The sequence below is a fragment of the Pistacia vera genome, unplaced genomic scaffold (genome assembly GCF_008641045.1).
Source record: "Pistacia vera cultivar Batoury unplaced genomic scaffold, PisVer_v2 Contig849, whole genome shotgun sequence".
Taxonomy (NCBI): Eukaryota; Viridiplantae; Streptophyta; class Magnoliopsida; order Sapindales; family Anacardiaceae; genus Pistacia; species Pistacia vera.
In genome coordinates, this window is record NW_022196722.1 from 683,333 (window position 1) to 706,105 (window position 22,773).

General features: G+C 35.6%; 2 protein-coding genes across 2 annotated transcripts; both read right to left on the bottom strand.

Annotated features, from left to right (window-relative positions):
* Nucleotides 1–11,561: 11,561 nt before the first annotated feature.
* LOC116118553 (calcium-dependent protein kinase 20-like) lies at nt 11,562–15,549 on the bottom strand. The gene is made up of 7 exons (XM_031404531.1): nt 14,337–15,549; nt 13,026–13,169; nt 12,762–12,914; nt 12,545–12,660; nt 12,290–12,457; nt 11,970–12,194; nt 11,562–11,870 (listed from the first exon to the last, which is right to left on the bottom strand). The coding sequence occupies exons 1-7, from the start codon at nt 15,229–15,231 to the stop codon at nt 11,790–11,792; spliced, it is 1,782 nt and encodes a 593-aa protein (XP_031260391.1). The 5' UTR covers nt 15,232–15,549; the 3' UTR covers nt 11,562–11,789.
* Nucleotides 15,550–17,205: 1,656 nt separating this feature from the next.
* LOC116118588 lies at nt 17,206–17,841 on the bottom strand. The gene has a single exon (XM_031404576.1). The coding sequence runs from the start codon at nt 17,839–17,841 to the stop codon at nt 17,206–17,208; it is 636 nt and encodes a 211-aa protein (XP_031260436.1).
* Nucleotides 17,842–22,773: the final 4,932 nt, after the last annotated feature.

Genomic DNA, 22,773 nt, shown 5'->3' on the forward strand with positions numbered 1-22,773 from the left:
TTTCATTTCAGAATTCTCGTACCAGCCGAATCAGGAATCCGAGCAGTGAGCCAGTGAAGTCAACTAGGAAATCATTCAGAACTTATTGATCTAGAGCCTCTACGTTGATGGATCCTCGAACAGGAAAAAAGCTGGGGCAGGTTTTCTCCTCCTCAGTCCCGAAGGGACTCGTATCCATAGAATTCTTCGATTTGGGTTCTAAGGTACAAACAACGAGGCCGAATACAAAGCGCTACTCGCTGGCCTGCAATTGGCAAGAGAAATAGGGTCAAGCGCGATCAGTATTCACAACGATTCCCAGCTGGTTGTCAATCAGATCTTGGGAGAATATTAAGCCAAAGAAGAGAACATGATCAAGTATTAACTATCTAAAGAAAGCTAAGGCCACACTTAAGTCCTTCAAGCACTTCACGATCAAGTAGATTCCGAGAGACAATAACTCTGTCACGGACACCTCGGCAAGAATAGCCTGGTCATTAAACTTAGATGCGCCAGAAAGTATTCCAGTTCGGTACATAGAGATTCCTAGTATCAGCTCGCCTGAGCAGACCGTAGCTACAACAAAGTCAATTTCCTAGATGACTCCAATCATTCAGTATCTCCGAGATGAGACTCTGTCCAGTGACAAGACTGAGGCAAAACTCCTACGCACTAGAGCTGCTCGTTACACGCTCATAGGAGATCAGTTGTACAAGCGAGGGTTTAGTGCCCTTCTCCTCCGATGTGTAACCGACGAAGAAACAGACTATGTCATGATGGAGATACATGAAGGGATCTGCAGTAATCACACTGTCGCACGATCCCTCGCCAATAAAATTGCTCACCAAGGGTACTATTAGCCCCTACTTTAGGAAGACACTTTCAATTTTGTAAAAAAGTGTGACAAGTGTCAGCGGTTCACGAACATACAGCGAGCTCCTTCCCACCAGTTGATAACAATGACCAGCCCTTGGCCATTCTCCATGTGGGAAATTGATCTTATTGGGCCCATGCTGCCAAAAAGGAGGGGGGGGGGGGGGGGGGGGGGGGGGGAGGGGGGTCAAGTATGCTGTGGTCGCGGTAGATTACTTCACTAAATGGGCCAAGGCTGAACCATTGGCTGCGATCACTACCAAGAAGCTCAAAGACTTCATCTTTAAAAATATAGTGTGCCGCTACGGAATTTCTCATACACTCATCTCTGATAATGGAAAACAGTTTGACAATAAGGAATTCAAGCAGTTTTGCGATGATCTTGGGATCCATAAAAAGTTCGCCTCAGTCGCAAGACTGCAAGCCAATGGTTAGGTTGAAGTTGTCAACAAAACCATTAAGCATACTCTAAAGGCCAAGCTTGGCACTGCCAAGGGTAATTGGGTCGACGACCTCCCAGAAGTTCTATAGGCATATAGAACAACTCCGAAAACCTCTACTTCAGAAATGACCTTCTCGCTAATGTATGGTTGTGAGGCTATGATCCCAGTGGAAGTATGGACTAGTTCACTCCAGAGAAACCCATTAAATGAAACAGATAATGAAGCACTTCTGCGTGCAAGTCTGGACTTAGTTGAAGAACACCACGATAAGGCTCGGTTAAGGATAACATCCTACCAGCAGCATGTGAAAAGGTTCTTCGACTCTAAGGTCAGGAGAAGAGACTTTCAGGTTGGCTACCTGGCTCTGAAAGAAGTCATTCTCGATATAAGGGAACCAAGTGCAGGGGTATTAGGACCTAACTGGGAAGGCTTATACCATATCGCCAAGGTAATACGACTAAGAATGTATCACCTCAAAAGGCTTAACTGTTTCGAAGTACTGCGAGCTTGGAATGCTGAGCATCTTCACCCCTATTACTAGTAATTCAGAACTCACTCTTAATTTTTCATTTCCTTTACTTGCAAAAATTTTCCTTGTAAACTTTGTAAATACGATCATTCCCTTAAACAAATTTGTCTTGTATGATCTTGTTCATTGTAATGTTTTTACAAGTTTCCTATTCGGATATGTAACATTAGTCTTGTGAGGTACTCGAAATTGTAAGTGCTATCACAAATGGCTAAAGATTTTTTTATATATGTAATGGGAATAAGTGCAGTAGGCAGCCAAAAGAAAAAGAGTTAAGAAATACAAAAATATAGTTAAAAGCAAAGCTGTACAGAAATAGGAAAAACGATCATTGGTTTCCACCTCCCGGCCTTGCAGCTGTGACTTCAGTATTCCCCAGTTGGTAGCCGACCATCCGATCAGTTGCTGGGTCCTCTGGGATGTATTCCTCTGGCTGGTCATCCTCTAGAGGAGGTTCTTGTCCCTCTTCCTCCTCGGTGTCATCATCAACTTGTGTCATGGAAGCAAGGATGTTTTGATATTTGATCGAGAGGTTAGAGAGGTCTATCCCTGGGTTCCTTGGTCGCAAACTATAAATGGCTTAAATCGCCCAGTCAGTGGCCTTCTTTTCGATTTCAAGGTTTTGCCGCTTCATTTGATCAGTTAATGAAGTGACCTGCCCTTGGGAAAACTCGAGGTTCGTCTCTAGTGCTATCTTTTGCTTCTCGATATTTTCCCACATCCGAGCTCTCTTTTCCTCTGCCTTTATGGCCCGTTCAGAGTTTACTTTAAGCTTCTGCTCTTTCTTGCCACACTCTTTGGTAAGTCTAGCCATTGTCCTCTAGAGCTCTTTGATCTCTTCTCTTCTCTTCTAGAACTAAGCCTTCTGGAACTCTACTGTGCAAAGGGTAGAGTTTCTCTCTATCAGGTATTGATTCGCCTAGATTTGATACGCTTTTGCCTCTACGTCCAGAGCTGCGAAGTCCTGTTTCAACTTCACATTCTCTTCCTTCAGCTCGTGGAGCCCCTCAACAGAGTCCAGATTGGTCTTCTGTTGGGTCATATGCAGGGCGAGCAGAGACTGCATAAGAAAAGAAACAAAGGTTAAACCCCATTTTCCTGAAAATCATAAAGCGTATGAAAACCAATCGATATTAGGTAGTCCTTGACAAGAACAAGCTGTCTTACCTGCCTTTGTAGTTGGAGCTCTGTGGCCATCAGGTCCGTAGGTCGGGAGGCCATGAACCCCTCAAAAGCTGCAACAAGTTAGCACTCCAATAAGGTATACACCACCAGTTGCAGATGTTCCGAGAGTTGTCCCATGGAGTCCAACACAAGTGTGTCTGCCCCCCAAAGGGACTAGCATCTCGCCAACTAGTTGTTTACTCGCTCTCCTTCGGGCAACTGCGGCCTCCCCTTGTCCTCTGCGCTCACGCTTGGGGATCACCAAAATGCCATGAGCAGGCCTCAGGGTTGCCCTTGAGCGGAAAGCATGGTAAGGCTGCGACCTCCCGAGCTGCACCCCTAAGCCCTCTGGCTCAGACTCTAATTCTTTAGCCTGTAGTTGCTTCATTTTCTTAGTTTTTTAGCCCATGGTTTTTTGCTTGGGGATGCGAGTAGCCACGGGCCGAGAAGCTTCCCCTTGTCGTTCTGAGGGTGTTTGCGCACCCATTAGTATCCTTCATGCGGGGGAATCGCTAAGGATCACCTCGGCTAGCTTAGTTGGAGTGACCCAGGGAAAAACGAATCCCCTGGTCCTCGTCATCGGTCTCGGAACTCTGGGTAGCATGGTCGCTGCATGAAAGCATGATTAGCGAAAAAGGCCACTATAGGAAAAATAAAGAAATTCTAAGTACGAGGACACTTACATACTAAGGGTTCCAAAGACGCTTCGGGATTGAAGAAACCATATTTCCTTTGGTTGGCGGTAGTCACAAGAAATCTCGCGTCGCGACTTTGCTCGGGTAGATTACTGAATGCCACAATTCAGTTGAAATTAGTCAGAGTCATCAACTTGGTCATCTTATTTCTTGCAACGGGACGGAAAAGTTCATTAGTAAGCAAAGACTGAAGGAAAAGGAAAAATTTGCAAAGTGAAAGAAGGGAAAACCTACTCGGTTCCTTAAACTGGCAAACGCCATCATATTGAAAAAAGAAAAATTTGGTTTCATAGGCCTCTATGTTACTGGGATAACCAAAAATTCCTCTCTCGATTGTAGATCGCTTTGAGAGGTAAAAAGAGTCTTTATCTTTGCTCTTCTTCAAGTAATAAGAGCATGTGAGCTCCAGCATTGTCAACTGGCTGAGGTCATTCTCGCCACATGCAATATACATAGCAACAGCTATCATATACGAATTGGGTGTCAATTGCAGTGGCGCGACCTCGAAGTGATCGAGAATCGATCTAATGAATGGGTGAAAAGGTATCAACGCCCCACATTTGAAGATCGCCTCTGAGATCGCGGCCATTCCCTCTAGGGGATTCCAAGCTGTATATGTTATGTGCTGGTAGATGTCCATGCTAAGTGCGTATTGGTCCATTGCCTTCTGTATCTCATCGCGGGTGGCCATTGACAAAATCTCTTGTACGAGACCCATTGGGGCGATCGACGCCTGTGAGCTCGTCCCCTCAGTTGCTCTGGTCGTTGAGACATCCATGCTCATAAGGTCTGAAAAAGGGGCAACACGCAGAGATAACTCAGTCTTCGTACAGTATTCTATACGATGATGTGGAAGAACAAAATAAACCCTACTATACCTTCCTTAAACCTTAGAAAAACCCTAAAAACCCTTGGGAATCAACCCCCAAGGATTCGTGCCCTAAATTTTCACTTTTTATGAAAGAAAAAGCCTTCTCCTCACAATTGCCCGTAAATACGCACCACGAAAGTTTACCGACAGTTCATACCCACCATTATCGTTAAGTCAAGCTATTAACAAAATAGTAAAAGAAAGCGAAGGAGAAATCCTTTTTACCTCTTGGCTACGACGAATGGACTTCATGTCGTAACGAAGGGTGCGCATCAACTGGAAAAAGGGGAGACTGATTTCGTGAGAGCTTTGTTCTTTCTCTGAAAATATGAGTTTTGTGACAAAGCTTGAGGTGAGCCTGGGGTTTTATAGAGGGAAGAAGCGTCGATTGATTTCCCTAGGCAAGCGACGCTTGGGCAGGATACGTTTCTTGCCATTGATTGCGACCACGTTTCATCAATCTGCGAGAAGAAGTAACTGCCATGCTTCGAGAGTGCCAATCGACGCTTCACTCTATTGGAGCCACCAAGAGACGGCTCAATTATCTCCTCCATATTAAATGCGCCCTCATCCGCATTTAATGCTCAAAAAGAGAATATCGTTTCAGCATGACTTGCATTTAATGAGCATGGCTAGTATTTAATGAGCATGGCTGGTACTTATTGCGCACTAGACACGTTTGTCAGAATAAAGATTATTTTATTAGATAGATTAGTTGTCAAAAGCAACGGATAACATCTGAAGAGGTTGTTTGGGCAAAACACTCTTCACCGCGTATCGGTTTTGAGACGATGTGATTCCTTGCTCTCGGTAAAAATGTGCTAAGTATTCTCAGGTCGCGAACTGCGGATGAGATTCGAAGCATATATGTATGGCACTGAGTGGGGCCTGATCCAGGTCGTTGAACTTGTGGGAGGAGGCCACCTCAAGTCACTTATGCTATCCTTAGAGACGTATGCTGTGACCTCCTTACAGCTCAATCAGCTCGACCAAATGTTGTTCAGGACAAATCAAGTCGCAGCATAATCATGAAGTTCTCAAGGTTCAATCCTTAAACCTTAAAAACAGGGAGACTTCTGTTATGCCTAAAAAGTTAAGGCTGACGTAATAAGAGCCAATCAGGATTCAAAAAGGTTTTGTGTCGTCCAGACGTTGCCATATCGTGCAGTGACGGAAGAGGTATGGTTCTTGTCAGTGCAAGTAGGTAAACGCCAGGCTTGCGAGTGGTCAGGGATCGTCCACCTGCCCAAGCCCTACGCAAATTGATGATATCTCTCATGCAGATAACCAATGAGATGCAAGGAAGGACTTGCACGACACCTACCCACTTGCATACTTGTAATTATTACCTTGAATCCTCCTATCATAAATAGAGTACTCCCCTTTCATTTATGGGATTGGCTTATCTTAGTCTAAAAACAACATTCACGCTCTCTCTCTCTCTCTCTCTCTCTCTCTCTCTCTCTCTCTCTCTGTTTTCCCTTTAGATTGTAACTCAGCTCGCCACACGCGACCTGACTTTACCCATCTATTAATACAACAACAGTGGACGTATGATTCGCTTTTGAGCATCTGAACACTTTGAAAATCGCTTCTCATTTATTCTCTCATTTCACGTTTTCATATCACGTGTAATTTCTAAGTCCGCTTAGCGCTTTGCATGTGTGAGTCGTTGGTGTCAAAATCAAACATCAACAATAGTTATAGTCTCTCTGTTTCTATCTTCATTCAATCAAAAGTTTAGAATATATCATGCACAAAATTAATAATTTTACAATGTAAAAAATTAATAAATCTTATAATGTATATATTGTTTTTTATATAGTAGAATTATATTGATTTAACGAACAAATTTCCCATGTGATATACTAGTTATGGTAAGACTCTCTCCTTCTATCTTTGTTCATACAAAAGTTTAAAATATATCAGATTTACCACGTTATTATGCACAAAATTAATGAATTTATATAATATATATATACATTATTGTTTATATAGTAGATCGAATTTTATAGACTTATCGTACAGATATGACATATCGGTTGCAGTATAAACTCTCTCTATCTTCATATCCATGCAACAGCCTGTAAATTGTTTCATCTGTTGGCATGCATACATTTCAAAGTCGAAAGTAAAAGTAAACCAAATGGTCCTATATAAAAGATGTGAAATGGACAAGAGAGAAGGTGTCAACAATGGTGGGGACTGTAAAACCCTAACTTACTTTTCTCGTTTGTAGAAGCCACAATAGTCTTGATAAAGAATTGAAAATGAAAGATGAAGTAAAAGGTTGATGGTGAAGTGGGGGGTTTTTGTAAAGTTTAAAAAAAAAAAAAAAAAAGGTATAGAAGTAATGAAAAAGATTGTGTATGTTAGGTCAAGTGTCATGTGGTTTGGATGGGACCTTAGGTGAAAAATAAAGCCATACTAAGTTGGTAATTTATTGCATTGACAAAGCCATCCAACACCAAGAGACCAAAACTATATATTCATCACTATATGTATATATTGTTGGAAATTTTTGTAATAATATGGAATTTTGAATTTGATTCCAATAATTTCACTCGCTTGAGAAAGTTAAGGCGTGCTAAATGCACGGTCCTTAAAGATAGTTCCGTCCCCTTTTAAGACTACAAGCGAGCACAACGAAAAGACTTTCTGGCGGGGTTTGGTATGGTCCTCGACTATAAGCCTATAGGAAGGATCAATCCAATCAAGTTGCTGATGCACTAAATCGAAAGGCCAAGTTGGGATCTTTTAAAGTTAGAAGAGATAACAGCCATAGGCAAAGGGCCATCCGCATACGTATAAGAGAGGGGTTAGAAAAGGACCCCAGACATATATATGTATGTAACGGTCTAATCTTTAGAATACAGTGATTAATTGATTTTTTAAGTGTGCACTCCGTAATAAAAATACTGAAACTGCTTTAAGACAAAGTTTCTCGAATTTTTATGGACTATAATTACTATAAAAAAAAAAAAAAATGCTAACATAAATAGTTGTTAGGCCATAAATATGTTTCATAAAACAATATAATTTTCAATGTAACCCTCAATATATTAAATGAAATAAACACCTTTTTAATTAAGAAAAATGCTATCCTTACAAAGACCCATACAAAGAGGGCTACAAAGTGACATCAGTAAGAAGGAAAAAATAAAGAAAAAACGAAAAAAGAGAGAGAGATATCATGAAAATCAAGGATGAAGATTGTCTTTGTATGCCCTTTTTATATGTGTCTTTGTAAAACTAGTATTGCTCTTTAATTAAATATTTAAGTAAATCATCGTAATTATATTTTAAAATATTTAATAAATAGTACAACACGCATTTCAAATTTAGATAATATATAAATTAATTTAATTTATTTGTGTTTTCACTTATTTACATAAGGGTAAAATTATTTTTTAACAAAAAAACGTTGAACATTTCTTACAATTGATCTCTCTTGAGGTTCTACTTAATTATAGATAGATTATAATTATCGGTTCGACGCAATTAAAATTTTAATAATCATCATAAAGTTTCTCTAAATTTGGTTAAAGAACTCACTTGAAGTTTTTTAAATGGGCAAGACTACACTTAACTTTTTTTTTGTAGATCGACTCCCCATGTGATCGGGATGGAAAGTTGATTTGCAGAATTGGTTAGTGTAATATTTTCTTATTAAATTTACCACAAATTTTATGTCCTAGAGTCAACTCGTTCCATTTGACAGCTTAAGCCTCAAACAAAACAAAACATTGTTTGGCACCATTACTGAAAGGCTCATGCTTGACACATGAACACTACTGTAGTTGACATATACTTGTCTAAACCTCGCAAATTAAGACAGAAGGACAGAAGGGTTTTTGTCTACATGTCCAAGAACATCTATCATGCTACAATAGTGGGTTGGATTTTTTATTTTTTTTTCGAAATAATATATAATTTTGTCTGGAAGAATTTCGTACAACAGAATTTATTGATGGAATCATAACCCTAATTTGTAAAAATAGTAATTAAATTTTTGTTAAATAAGTATTTATATATGATAAATAAATGAATTAGCAAATTAGTGAAAACATGAAGAAAATAAAATATTTATCAAAGTCTTGATATATGGTAAAGAAATTAACATGTTTACAATATATATATATATATATATATAATATGGCTAAAAAGTCACGCTGATGTCAGTTCAACAAGTGCTTAAAAGACAAAATGTATTTCCTGTCAAGCCCATACTGCCTCAAAGATATTTTATACCAACCCTATCTCATTTTAAGAGAAGAACGAATGAGAGTTTTCTATGTGTCAAAGCAACTTGCAAAACACTCATTACATTGACTTCAAAGGTGTATAAATTGACACTTCTCTTTACAAAAGAGGAGGCTGGACAAAGAAGAGCTGGGCATAGATTTGAGCTTCATTTCATTAATTTTTCTATGTAAACAAAGCTTTTCTCCATTCTTTGTACGCCTTACGGGCAATATCATAGAAATAGTCAGAGAATAATAAAATCACAATGGACGTAGGATTTGCTTTTGAGTATCCAAACTACTATAAAAACCCCTCTTGCCAATCTTTTATTTACGTTTCAGCATCCTATTCAAATTTCTTGAATTCATCACGTGTAATTTCTAAGTTCGCTTAGCACTTTGCACTTGTGAGTCGTTAGTGTTAAAATCAAGCATTAACAGTTTGGTGGCCCATGCAGGTCTTAAACTCGCTTCCAAGCTCTCAGATGGCGTGGTTAGATCGTAGATTGCATGCATTAGAGTTCCCCAATGGCGTGGTCAGATCCCAAATCGCACGTATCAGAGTTCTCGGATCGCGTGACCAGATCGCAGATCACACGCATTAGAGCTCTCCGATTGTGTGGTCAGATTGCATACATCAGACTTCTCTGATTGCGTGGTCAGATCGCACGCATCAGAGTTCTCTGATCACGTGGTCAGATCGCAGATTGCACGCATCAGAGTTCTCTGACCTTGTGGTCAGATCGTAGATCGCACGCATCAAAGTTCTCAAATTGGGTGGTCAGATTACAGATCACACGTATCAAGGTTCTCAGATTGCGTGGTCTAATCACAGATCGCACGCTCAGAGCACCCAGCTCGCGTGGCCAAATCACAGATCGCACGCTCAGATCATCCGGATCACGCGTTCAGATAATTTAGATCGCGCTTCCGAGCGGCCAGATCACACTTTTGAGTACTTAGATCGTTGATCTCTTGTTCTCAGATCAAGCTTCGCACTTTCTGATCGAACTCCTGTTTTCTGATTGAACTCCTTAAACTCTTTGATCGCAAAGAGCTCCCTGGCTCTTAGATTGTAAAGAGCTCTCGAGTTCTCAGATTGAGCTTTTTATACTCTCTGATCGAGCTCCTTATGCTCTCTGATTAAGCCCATAAGCTTGCTCATTTACTTAAGATCGTGTGCATTAGATCGTTCAGATTGCATGCCTCAGACTATTAGGTCGAGCTTCTATTAGATTGCGATAAGCTCCTAGCTCTCAAATCGCGATCAGCTCTTAGCTCTGATATTACAAACAGCCTCAGGTCATGTTCTCAACTCTTAGATCGTGATCAGTTCTCAGTTCTCAGATCGTGACCAGCTGCCAACGTTAGAAAAAACGCGTAGAAAACTCAAAACAGTCCTGAAACATGTTGAAATGGTGGATTCTGGCCTTGAAAATGGCCCACACTAGGTTTCCTTGTTCCCATGACGTAGAGCTTGGAACAAGCTTTCCATGGATATCTTACGAGCTCTAAAACTCCTCTTGGATTAAAAGTTATGGCACTTTTAAGTTGGCTTATCCATTTAAGGTATCTAAAGCCGTGCATTTGGGCTTCTGACGTTAGCTCCCTCCAGGAATTCATCTATTAGACATCGCTCAGCTTCAGATTGCTCCAAGCTCTTAGATTGCAGTCCTAACTCTTAGCACCTAATCGCGCCAGGTATAGTTCGAGCTTTTTAGTTCGAGACTGCAACCTATAGTGCGACAACCATTCAGATCAAAGACCTGAGTTTTTGAAGCGCGATTACGTACTCCAAAAACGGGGGGGTGGGGGGGTTAAGTCATGTTGATGTCAGCTCAACAAGTGCCTAAAAGACAAAGTGTACTTCCTGTCAAGTCTATACCGCATCAAAGATATCTTATACCAATCCTATCTCATTTTAAGAGGAGAACGGATGAGAGCTTTCTATGTTTCAAGGCAACTTGCAAAACACTTATTACATTGACCTCAAAGGTGTATAAATTGACACTTCTCTTCACGAAAGAGGAGGCTGGGCATAGATTTGAGCTTCATTTCATTAATTTTTCTCTGTAAATAAAGTTTTTCTCCATTCTTTGTACGCCTTACGGGCAATATCATAGAAATAATCAGAGAATAAGAAAATCACAATGCACGTAGGGTTCGCCTTAGAGCATCTGAACCACTTTAAAAATTGTTATCTGCTCTGTCTCTTTCCTTGCATTTCCATATCACATGTGATTTCTAAGTCCGCTTAGCACTTTACACGTGCGAATAGTTAGTGCCAAAATCAAGTATCAACAATAATTGAATGCAAGATTTTACGATACAAAATCATCTACATATCGAGGTGCGCGTAAGCTGTTTCGGACACCCCGATGATAAAAAAAAAAAAAATCTATATATATTCTCAAATAATTAAGATTAAAAAAAAAAAAAAAAGATTTACATGTATAATTGTATGTATGCATAATTTAGTGCAGCTTAAACTCTTACCTGGAGACATGAAAAACTCTTGGATCTCTAATATATGAACAATATTCAGTTTCTCATTTCTTTTTTTTTTTTTTTTTTCTTTTTTCCTTTTTTTGAAAAAAGAAATGATCGAATCTGATTTAAGATACCCAACAGAAGAAACCTGAAAGGTTAAATACAAGAAGAAATTGAACACTAAAATGTAGCCTGGCTGATTTTTTTTTTTTTTTTTTTCTTTTTTCCTTTTTTTGAAAAAAGAAATGATCGAATCTGATTTAAGATACCCAACAGAAGAAACCTGAAAGGTTAAATACAAGAAGAAATTGAACACTAAAATGTAGCCTGGCTGATGATCTTTACAACAATATGCAGTACTTGAAAACCTGTTAAAGTTTTCAAGATCAAATTTCGTTTCCGAAAAATTACTTATTATCTTACCAAATTTGTGGGGATTTTTTGGCATACCAGGATCAGGAATCTGCAATTTCTGAAGCCTTTTCCTGAATGAAATATTTCTCAGGTTTTCTTTAAGATCATCTTGCCTAAACCAGTGTCTTGCATCATATCAGCAAACTCACTGTAATCGATACGCCCGTCCTGCAGGAAAAAAAAGCAAGAAGAAAGTTGTTATAAAGATTGTTTGAAGATCGATTATGTTTGGCTTCTAAAAAGGAAAATCGTTAGGAATTTGTGTACATTATCTTGGTCGACTTCGCGTATAATCTCTTCTAATTGTGTGTTATCTAAGCCAAATTGCTGACAGGCTTGTTGCAGTTCATCTAGAGTTATGTAACCGCTTCCATCTTTGTCAAAATACGAAAATGCTGCGTATAAATGATCTTCTTTCTGGATTTTGTTTAGATGAAGCATGGCAGCGATGAACTCTTTATAGTCCATGGTGCCACTATTGTCTATATCAGCCTGCATTGTTCGGAAGAATGTCGAGATTAAAGTAAATCAAATTTGATCAAATTGAAGCATTCTGGTTTCTGAGATTGCTCTAATTTATAACTTACCGCTTCCATTAAATTAATGATTTCGGCATCCTTGAGATTTGCTCCTACTTTTTCCAAACCCTTTTTGAGTTCCTCAAGAGTGATATGTCCACTGTTATCTGTGTCTATCATCTTGAACATTTCTTTCAGCCCTGCAATTTCCTCTTCCGACAGGCTCTCGGCAATTACCTGCGAAAATTTACAAACCTTTTGTTAAGAGCCTTAACACAAGTTGGCAAGGAGAAGAAGTCGTCGCAACAGTTAGAGGGTGCTTACTCTGATGGCAATTTTCTTGAGCTTGTTCATGGCAGAAAATTGTTTCAAGCGCGATAGAACTGCAGAATCAAGAGGCTTATCAGGAGCGACGCCGTGCACCTGAACCCATGGATGGCCTGGAGAAGAATGAAAAGTCCACCAAATTCATTATTATGCTTTAAGCTATAAGAATGTATTGGTTATGTTTTCATGTTTCTTTAATGACATAAAGACTTACTAAGAACTTCATGAGCGGTTAAACGTTTCTTGGGATCCCTTACAAGCATTCTCCGAACTAGATCTTTCGCACCATCTGATATAGTAGGCCACGGTTCAGATATAAAGTCGAGATCACCTTTCAGAACTTGTTCAAATATCCCTTGCTCCGTTTCTGATTCAAGAAGATTCACAGCAAACCGATAAAATAAACATAATTGAGATGTGTCTAGAACCGTAAACAGAATAGCAGAAGTCTGATTTTTATCAGATTATCAATTCTTACCATCCCAAAATGGAGGCACCCCACATAGTAATATGTAAATAATCACCCCCGCGCTCCACACATCACATGCTGGACCATAATTCTTTCGCAACACTTCTGGCGCGACGTAGTAGGGGCTTCCAACCACATCGTTCAATGTTTCTCCTGAAAGAATGAATTATTAGTTGCAGGAAAGAGAGAAGGAAAGCCATGCAATGTTGAAACTAAGAATGTTTTGAGACTGTGCGCTGCCAAGATACACCAATGTCTATTATAAGAAAGATATCAGCAAAATGTGACATAGCAGGATTGAGAAAATCTAAATCCACAAGCATAAATCATATGGTTTTGGAAATTATTCAAGCTATTGATTCAGTACTGAATACAGATTACCTTAAGCATATGAAGGAGTCATGAAGTTAATGAACAAACCAAATAACCTTACAGTAACCCTGTTTTCGAAAATGAAAGGAAATTAAGCCCAAGACAAAGGGCAAAATTTAGTCTATTTTGAGCCAGCTAAAGTTGTTCATCTTCATCATGGGCATGAACTATGCAAATACAACCACTAATACAAGGCTTTAAAGAATATAAAAGGACAATTCATTGTAGCCGCAATGAGGAAGAACATATATATCACCACTTAAACAGAACTTGCAATTAACAAATATCCCCAAGTCACAGCCCTAAGTACTTAGTGGATATAACTTCGCAGAAATGGTTGGGGAAGACACGAAATCTAATGTACTCTTAAATTTTCTGTTTTGGTCTAACCAAAGCTCAACCAAGCAAGTTTCAAGACAAAAGCTCCCAAGTTACCATGTCACCTCTTCTCTTATTTGATATGATCACTACATGGATCTGTAGTCCCTATCAATCTCTTTTATCGAGCGTTCTCTTGCTTCGACAATTGATTTACGACCACTTCGAAGCAGATTCACTCACAACTGTTCTTCTGAGTATAATATAATTTGATAGCTTCAACATAATTTCTCTGTCTCTCCAAATATCAAGACTGATATGGTAAGTGGTTTCCTTGGAGTAAACTTCTTTCAAAGTAGCACAAATCTTATAGAAATTCAATATGCTCATGGTCTCTCTATTGATTATCTATTGTTCTCCTTCTCAAACACTTCGATAATTTCATCAAACTAGAATTGCTTTCTACTTCTAATTAGACCAAAAAAAAAAAAACACGAATTTCTTTGATATGGTAAGTGATTATTGATACTATTCTATATCAAAGTTTTATCAGAATTTTGATGAAGAACTGCAAGATACAATATTTGCTTGAAGTAAATTAAAGCTCAAAATCCTTAAGAAAATCCACACCTGGCCTAAAGAAGACTGAGAGTCCAAAGTCTATCGTCTTCAGCGGCGAATCTTCTTCATGGCTAATGAACAGAAAATTCTCAGGCTTCAAATCTCTATGCATAACACCTAAAGAATGACAGGCCTCCACCACTCCAACTATAATCCTCGTTAGCTCAGCTGCTTTCTTCTCCGTGTAATGTCCCCTCTGTATAATCCTATCAAAAAGCTCCCCTCCTGCGCAAAGTTCCATCACAACGTGCACAGCCACCGCGTCTTCATACGCCCCAACAATCTGTATCACATTCGGATGACCGGCCATGTGATGCATTATTCTTATTTCCCTCCGAACATCTTCAACATCTTCTTCAGTCGTTAGCTTCCTCTTCGCGATTGATTTACACGCGTATTCATTGCCTGTTGCCTTCTCGATACAAAGGAATGTGGTTCCGAATTGCCCTTGACCTAACTTGCGCCCCAAGCTATAAATCTCCTTCAAGTTCCCAGTCTTCCTCCCTAAGACAGACTCCATTTGCAATGCTGCGCTCGAAACTTTCTTCGTATGAGGCGGTTTCTTCGCCTTGTCGGGGTCATCCGCCAGGCCAACTTTATCAGCCGGCGGAGTTGGCCTTTGCTCAGGAACTTGAGGTTGTGGTTTCGGTGCGTCGTTGTTGATTTTAACCGGCGAAGGCGCCGTGCTTTGGATTGGCGCTTTTTGGGTGGTGGCTGTGGCGGAATTATTATCAGTATTGTGTTTTGATGATTTTACAGATTGATCGGTTGGTTGGTTTTTGGGCTCGTTTTTAGACGGCGGAGGTAGGCGGTCTTCCGGTGGACGGTTTCGCCAAACGGCCGCCGTAACAGATTGCAGGAATCCGTTACCACTAAGATTTGGCCCCACACATGTGTTTCCCATCAAAACATGAATAATTTATTATTCCATCGGTGAAATATTCAAGAATTTAGAGAATATTATTACACGGAAAATTGTGATGCGTGCAAGAGATTTTCTTGAATCAAGAACAAACCAAACCAAACCAGAAGAAGAAGAAAATTATTTTATGGAGAAGAAGGAAATGATGGAGGAGAATAAAGAGAGTGAGTGAAGGGAAAGGAAATGATGAGATTCTGAAGATGAAGAATAAAGAGAAGCTGAGTGGAGATCAAAGAGAAGAAAAGATCAATGGAAATGATGATGAAGATTAAGAATAATGGAGGAGACGCCATGTCCAGGTTGTTCAAAGAAAGAGAGTTTATCGGCAAATAATCCATTATTATTATTATTATTATTATTATTATTATTATTTATTTTATTACTTACTATAATCACAATTTAATTACACTTTGTGTTACTTACATAATTATTAATTTATCATTTTAATGCATGCCATATAGTAATTAAATAATTATTATGTAGATAAGCTTATGATTAAGATTAATTAGTTAGGATTACATGGTTAAAGAACCTCTATTTGGAAACTATTTTGGATAGTGGTTTCCTATAAGTAGTTTGTTTTAGATTGGTAAAGTTATTAATTAATGATTATTAGAATATGATTATTGGATTAATATTTAAAAGAAAAACACAGTAATTACTTAATTATCATATTAGTTTTTTTATTTTTTTTATTTTATGGGTATACGTATATATAGGGTGGGCCAATGCCATCCCTGATTTCTTTTTAAATCCATAAGTTTTATAACTTTACAGTTACACCCTAAATAATATGTGTTATATTTATGGGTGTTCAAAAGAACTGGTAGGAACTGGAACCGGTGGGTACCCTGGGTTTGGTTCTGGTTCCTACCCAGAACAACCAGGAACCAGGAACCGAGACTAATATAAAATAAAATTAAATATTAGGGGGGTTAATAAAAACTTTTATAGAAAAAGTAATGTGAATACATTTATATTTATATTGCATAATATTTAAAGTAAGTTGGTTTCACTTTTGAGAATCTACCTTTACAAAGTAATAAAGTTTTTAATTTTATTTTTGTTAACAAGTGCCAGGTGGGGGGGTATTTGTAATTTTTAAGGGTTTTTTTTATCATTTTAAAAACTTTTGGGGGGTCATGAATTTTATAGGGTACCCAGAACCAAAACCAAAACCGTTGTTACAGGTTCTGGTTCTGGGTACTTAGGAACTGGAACCGTCGGTTCTGGTTCTGGTTCCAAATTTCAAGGAACCGTCGGTTCCGGTTCTGGTTCCGGTTCCTTCAAAAAGTACAAGGTACCCGGAACCGAACACCCCTAGTTATATTATAACTTATAAATTACCCCATCTAATAATCAAGTCCAAAAGCATAATAAATAAAATAGTTAGCTTTATAAACACATAAAAGCTCAATGTTATATGTAAAAAAAAAAAAAAAAAAAAAAAAAAAAAAAAAAAAAAAAAATATTTAAAGCAAATTTTTTTTTCTAAGTTAATAAATCATCGTTTTATTATCTTAGAAATTATTTTTAAACCGGCTTTAGTTAATTTAAGGAAATTCTATTTTTATAAGTTTTTTTTTTTTATTTGACATGTTTAATAGTATTTACAATGATTATTTTCCAACATTAAAACACGAAAAAAATAGAAAAATAATATTAAAAGTTTAATATTTATCATTATGTTGAAAATAATTATTCACCATCCTCACTTGAATTCTTGTCGGCCTATTATATTATATATATCCCCTTTTCTAAACTAATAAATTAAACCTAATTTACGAAGAAGACTTTTATTCTAATTCTCGCGATAGTGAGGACCAACGTTATGGCCTGAGGGGTGGCCCCACCCGCGTTTGAGGAAAATTTTGAAATTTACATATAAAATATATCTTTCTCACCACTTAAAAACTAATTATTCTTCTTTTGCCCCCCTAAATACAATTTTCTAATTCAGCTAGCTGCTCGTCGGCTTCGCACTTTGCAATGTGAAGGGCTGTTCAGTATTATTCCAACTGTGGAATGGGACCCAAATCCCACCTTCAAATTCTCACATGAACCTGAAATTTTATAATGCATCGCTCTAGATCTCGATCCTTCATTTGCAAACCTCTTTATTCTTCCCTGTATCATCACGTCAAATTCTATAACTCGGCTTCCAATCAACTCATCTTCAACTCGACGTGCAGACTGGCTAGAAATTGGTGCTGATGAGAGGCTGAATCCTGCGGCGAACAAATTTTCTTGACCAGCGGCTTGCTCAAAACCATTGATGACCATCCTTCCTGATATAAATTCTTTCTTGTAGGAGACATGAAGTTCGAATCTCGAATACGAGATTATCTCATCTTTGTAAGGGTTTTTGATTGACAAAATAATACTCCAGTTACCAGTTAACTGAGACTCTGAAACGGAAACTGAAAAGTTATCGATGGATACTGAGTTCACCTCGATTTGAGGATGATCGTTAGAGCCTCCTAAGAAACTTATAAAGAAAAAGCCAAAGTAGATTGCAGCAACAAAGACAACAGGGATGCAATCGCCGCGAAATGCATCGTCCCCGGGATTAATATTCTTCTCAGGATCCATTGAAGCGCTCTGCATATTAATATTCTTCACCGTTGAAGAAGGGCAAACAAATTAATTATATATATGGAGGAGAAAATGAAAGAAAAAGAAGAAGAAGTGAATAGGTTATGTTAATGTTGTGAATATAAGAACAACTATGAAACATAGAGTAAACACCATGAATTATTCTCAGTCAAATTAGGGTTAAAAAGGATTATATTATCCCGTTGAAGTAGTAACTAACTTGAGCCAAATCTTAGAAAAAAATGATAAAATGGATGAAAAAATATATTAAAATATCAACATGCTTGGGTGAAAGCAGATTTTTTTTTTTTTTTTTTTCGTTGGGAGGGTTGAAAATATTTTAAGTGTAGATAAAAAACAAATAATTTTAATAAAAGTTTCTTATTTGATATAATATTATCATTTTTTTAAAACGATGATATGATACCACATCATAAATTGAACTTATTTTAAACCTTTTGAGAAGAGAAAAAGTTGTTTTTAGTTTAAAATTTCGTTAAAAAAAAGGGAGAAATCGATGTATAGAAAGAAGACAAAAGAGCACTTATGATGAAATAAAATCTCTAAATGTATTAATTTTTCAAGAATTATGATTTTGAAATTATTTATCTACAATAAAAAAAGGTTAAAGAGTTAAAATAAATAACTAGGATTGATTTTTTTTTTTATATAATTAAATTATTGTGAATAATAAATTTTACATTTAAATTTAAATTTAAAAAGCAATAGAATATTTCATGTATAAAAGAAATTTATTTTTTTCTGAAAATAAATTAATTATATGTAGATAATAAGCATAAGATTAAGATTAATTTGTTAGAATTACATGGTCTAGAACGTCAATTTGGAACAAAAAACTAATAAAGAAATTTATTACAGTTAAATATCAATAATAATAATAATAATAATAAAGACCAAAGCAAGAATATTAACTTATTTTTCTTTGTATTTTGGTAATATAAAGAAAATTGTATTATATCTTCTTCATGTATAAGAAAAATAATGTAAAGATTCTATAAAATATAATCTAGAGTTAAAAAAGGAAAATAAAATGATTTATTTTAAAAAATAATTAATAAAAAAACTACAAATACTATAAATTTTCTAACTGATCATAGAAGTTAGAGTTAATCTTTTCATTCTATTTTTGACCTCATTAAAGTTGAGGTTGGTGACTAATAGTAATTAGTTAATAATTTAGGTGATTAATTTATCTATAAAAACAAATTTATTTTAAAATTTATTAAATTTTAAAATATATTTTTGTTCTAATATGTGTCCTAATATGGGCAGTTTTGATATCATAATATGTGTCACAACATCCTTTTGATATTGTTACAATATCTTTTAAAAGAATAAAAGATGTTGCTTTTGTTACTAAATTTTAAAACTTAACATACTAAAAGGTATGATTTAAATTATCAAATATGACATGAATAAATATGCAACATATAAAACTTATTATCATTATTATTATTATCACCATACCCTTCATCTTTATTAAAGGCCTTCTTTGTTTTAATTGTGATGACAATGTTACTACGTTCAAAGAATAATTTAATTATTAACTAATATGATGCACATAAATCTTATTTTCTTTAAATAAATTAATGTCAGAAAGATATACTATTACATATATCTCGAATGGTTTTTTTTTTTCTTTCATGTGAGATCGTTTAGTAGTAAAATCATCCTTCATATTCAGATTATATTGAATGCCCCTTGAAAAAAGGTTTTTTGATAATGAAAGAAAATTTTAATACTTTCTAACCAAAGCAGATATATTATAATAAGTATCTCACAAAGAAAATGAAATATACCTCATCACGGTTTAATAGTTTAATGAAAAATTATATTATCATTAGAGCATGGGTTCAATGTTTCTTAATGAGTTACTATAGTTGTCATTAGTTTTTCCAAGTACTTTTAAGCATATGTTTCATGCGATATATATATATATATATATTCTAGATATATATATATATAAAGCAAAGCTTTCAATTGTTTATATATATATATATAAAGCAAAGCTTTCAATTGTTTATATATATATATAAACAATTGAAAGCAATTCTTTTTTTAGTAAACCACCCGAGGTTTGGCGAAATCCCAAGCAAATACTCTCGGTTCCATTTATTCCAAATCCTCACCCTTAAATGAACGTTGTTAGTGACGGTTTGGTTCTGTGACAGGCTATTACGAAACTGCCCTTTACCTCATTCCAAACCATAGTCCATTCTAAGCCACCCATCCCAAACTGCCACCACAACCGGCCAAACCACCACTGCAGTCGGCCCATCCTACAATTAATCAACAAATCAGATTCACTCCAAAACACAGGTGGTGGGCGACGGCAGTGGCAGAGGGGAAAAAACTAGAAAAAAAACCCACAATCAATCAACAAATTAAATTCACTCCAAAACACAACAAAAACGCAGCAAATTAAACTCAAAACAAAGGCTCCAAATCAACCCAAACCCAGCTGTCGTGCGAGGAGATGGGGAAGTGATGGATGGTGACCGGCGACCAAACGACTGTCAGTGATGGAAAGGGTTTTCGAGAGGGATTTTTTTTGCCGGAATCGACGGGAAAATGGAAAAATCACGCAAACCCTAGATTTGTGGTGGTTGGTGATTAAGGGGTTTTCTTGGATGGGGGTGAGAGGGGTTTTTGTGTGTTGGTTAGTGATTGGTGGTGATGGGGGTGTCCGACGACACCAAAATCAGGCGGTTGGGCGACACTGCACTCACGGGAAAGGCAAAATTGAGTGGTAAAGAAGAAAAAAATGGAGAAATGTAAAAGGGAGATGGATAGTCACCGCTAGATCTAGGCTTCATTACCAGAAGGGATCGAAAAATGGTCGATGGCGACGCCAGCAAAGATGAGAAAAAGCGGAAGATGAAAAGGTGAAGGTGGAGGTGGAGGTGTAGAGAAATTTGAGATTTGACCTTTTCTAGGGTTATTTTGTATTTTTAATATCAAAATAGGGTGAAGACCATTTTAGCCTTCCATTGTTAAAATAAAGAAAACAGAGTTAGTTCAAGGGTGGAAATCTGGAATAAAAGGAACTGGGGATATCTGCTTAGGATTTCGCCAAACCTCGAGTGGAAACATATCGTTTACTCTTCTTTTTTTAAAAAAGTTGAAAGGTATCTCTTAACTTATTTAATTGAAAAAGGTTATCAAAATATAAATATTCATATATCTCCCTAGGGATGAACGGTTCCGGGTACACTGTATTTTTCGGGGGACCCGAAACCGGAACCGCACAGTGCAGGTTCCAAAAAAAATGAACCGGAACCAGAATCTGAACCACACAGTGCAGGTTCTTAAATTCAAGGAACTGGAACCTAAAATGCAGGTTCCGGTTCCTTTCCCGGGTACCCTATAAAAAATCAATTACCCCTCTATTAGTTTAAAAATGACAAAAATACCTTAAAAGTTTACAAATACACCCCTAACAAATTTTGATTACTCATTCATTTGTGTCCAATGTAACTCATAAATCCTTTAATCTCTAGGCAACACTTGAATTTAATCAATTCATCACAATTCACATAAAATTTCTCAATCAAAACCAGGACACAAACAATTATTCATCTGTAAATTGTTAATTTAATGTTATAAATTGTTAATATTTATAATGTAATATAATAATATTGTAATTAATTAAGTAATTATTTAATTATAATGTAATGTTATAATTAATTAAATTTCTAATTATTTAATTAAATATTGTACTAATATTTATAATGTAATATTATAGTGAATTAAGTAATCATAATATAAATTTATAATGTAATGTTACAATTAATTAGATTTTTTAACCATTTAATTAAGTAATGTACTAATGACTAATGTAGTAAATTACTAATGTTTATAATATAATGTTATAAATTTATAACTAATTAAGTAATCATTTAACTATGTAATACTATAATTAATTAAGTGATCATAATATAATGTAATGTAATAATGTTATAATTTAATTAAGTAATTATTTAACTATAATGTAATGTTTAATTAATTAAATTTCTAATAATTTAATTAAGTAATCATTTGTTTATAATGTAATATTATAATTAATGTTTATAATATAATGTCATAATCAATTAAATAATCATCTAATTATATAATGTTATAATTAATTATGTAATCATACTATAATGAAATGTTACAATGAATTAAGTAATCATACTATAAATCTTTAATATAATATTATAATTAATTTGTTTATAATAGAATGTTATAATTAATTAAGTAATCATTTAATTATAATGTAATGTTACAATTAATTAAGTAATCGTACTATAAATTTATAATGTAATGTTATAATTAATTAAATTTTTAATCATTTAATTAAGTATTGTGCTAATGTTTATGTAGTAAATTAGTAATTACTAATGTTTATAATATAATGTCATAATCAATTAAGTAATCATTTAATTATGTAATGTTATAATTAATTATGTGATCATACTATAATGTAATGTTATAATGAATTAAGTAATCATACTATAATTTTTTAATGTAATATTATAATTAATTAAATTTTTAATTATTTAATTAAGTATTGTACTAATATTTGTAATGAAATGTTATAATTAATTAAGTAATTAATTAATTATACTATAAATCTATTATGTAATGCTATAATTAATTAAATTTCTAATTATTTAATTAAGTAATATACTAAATGTTATAAGTCAATTAATTAAGTAGTAATCAATTAATGAAATGTTATAATTAATTATACTATAAATCAATTAAGTAATGTTATAAAATTATAATTAATTAAGTAATCATTTAACTATAATGTAATGTTATAATTGATTAAGTATGCTATTTAACTAGTAATTAAATTTATTAATATTTATCAATTTATCATAATTAATTAATTAATTGCTAATTTACTATAGATATACTTAG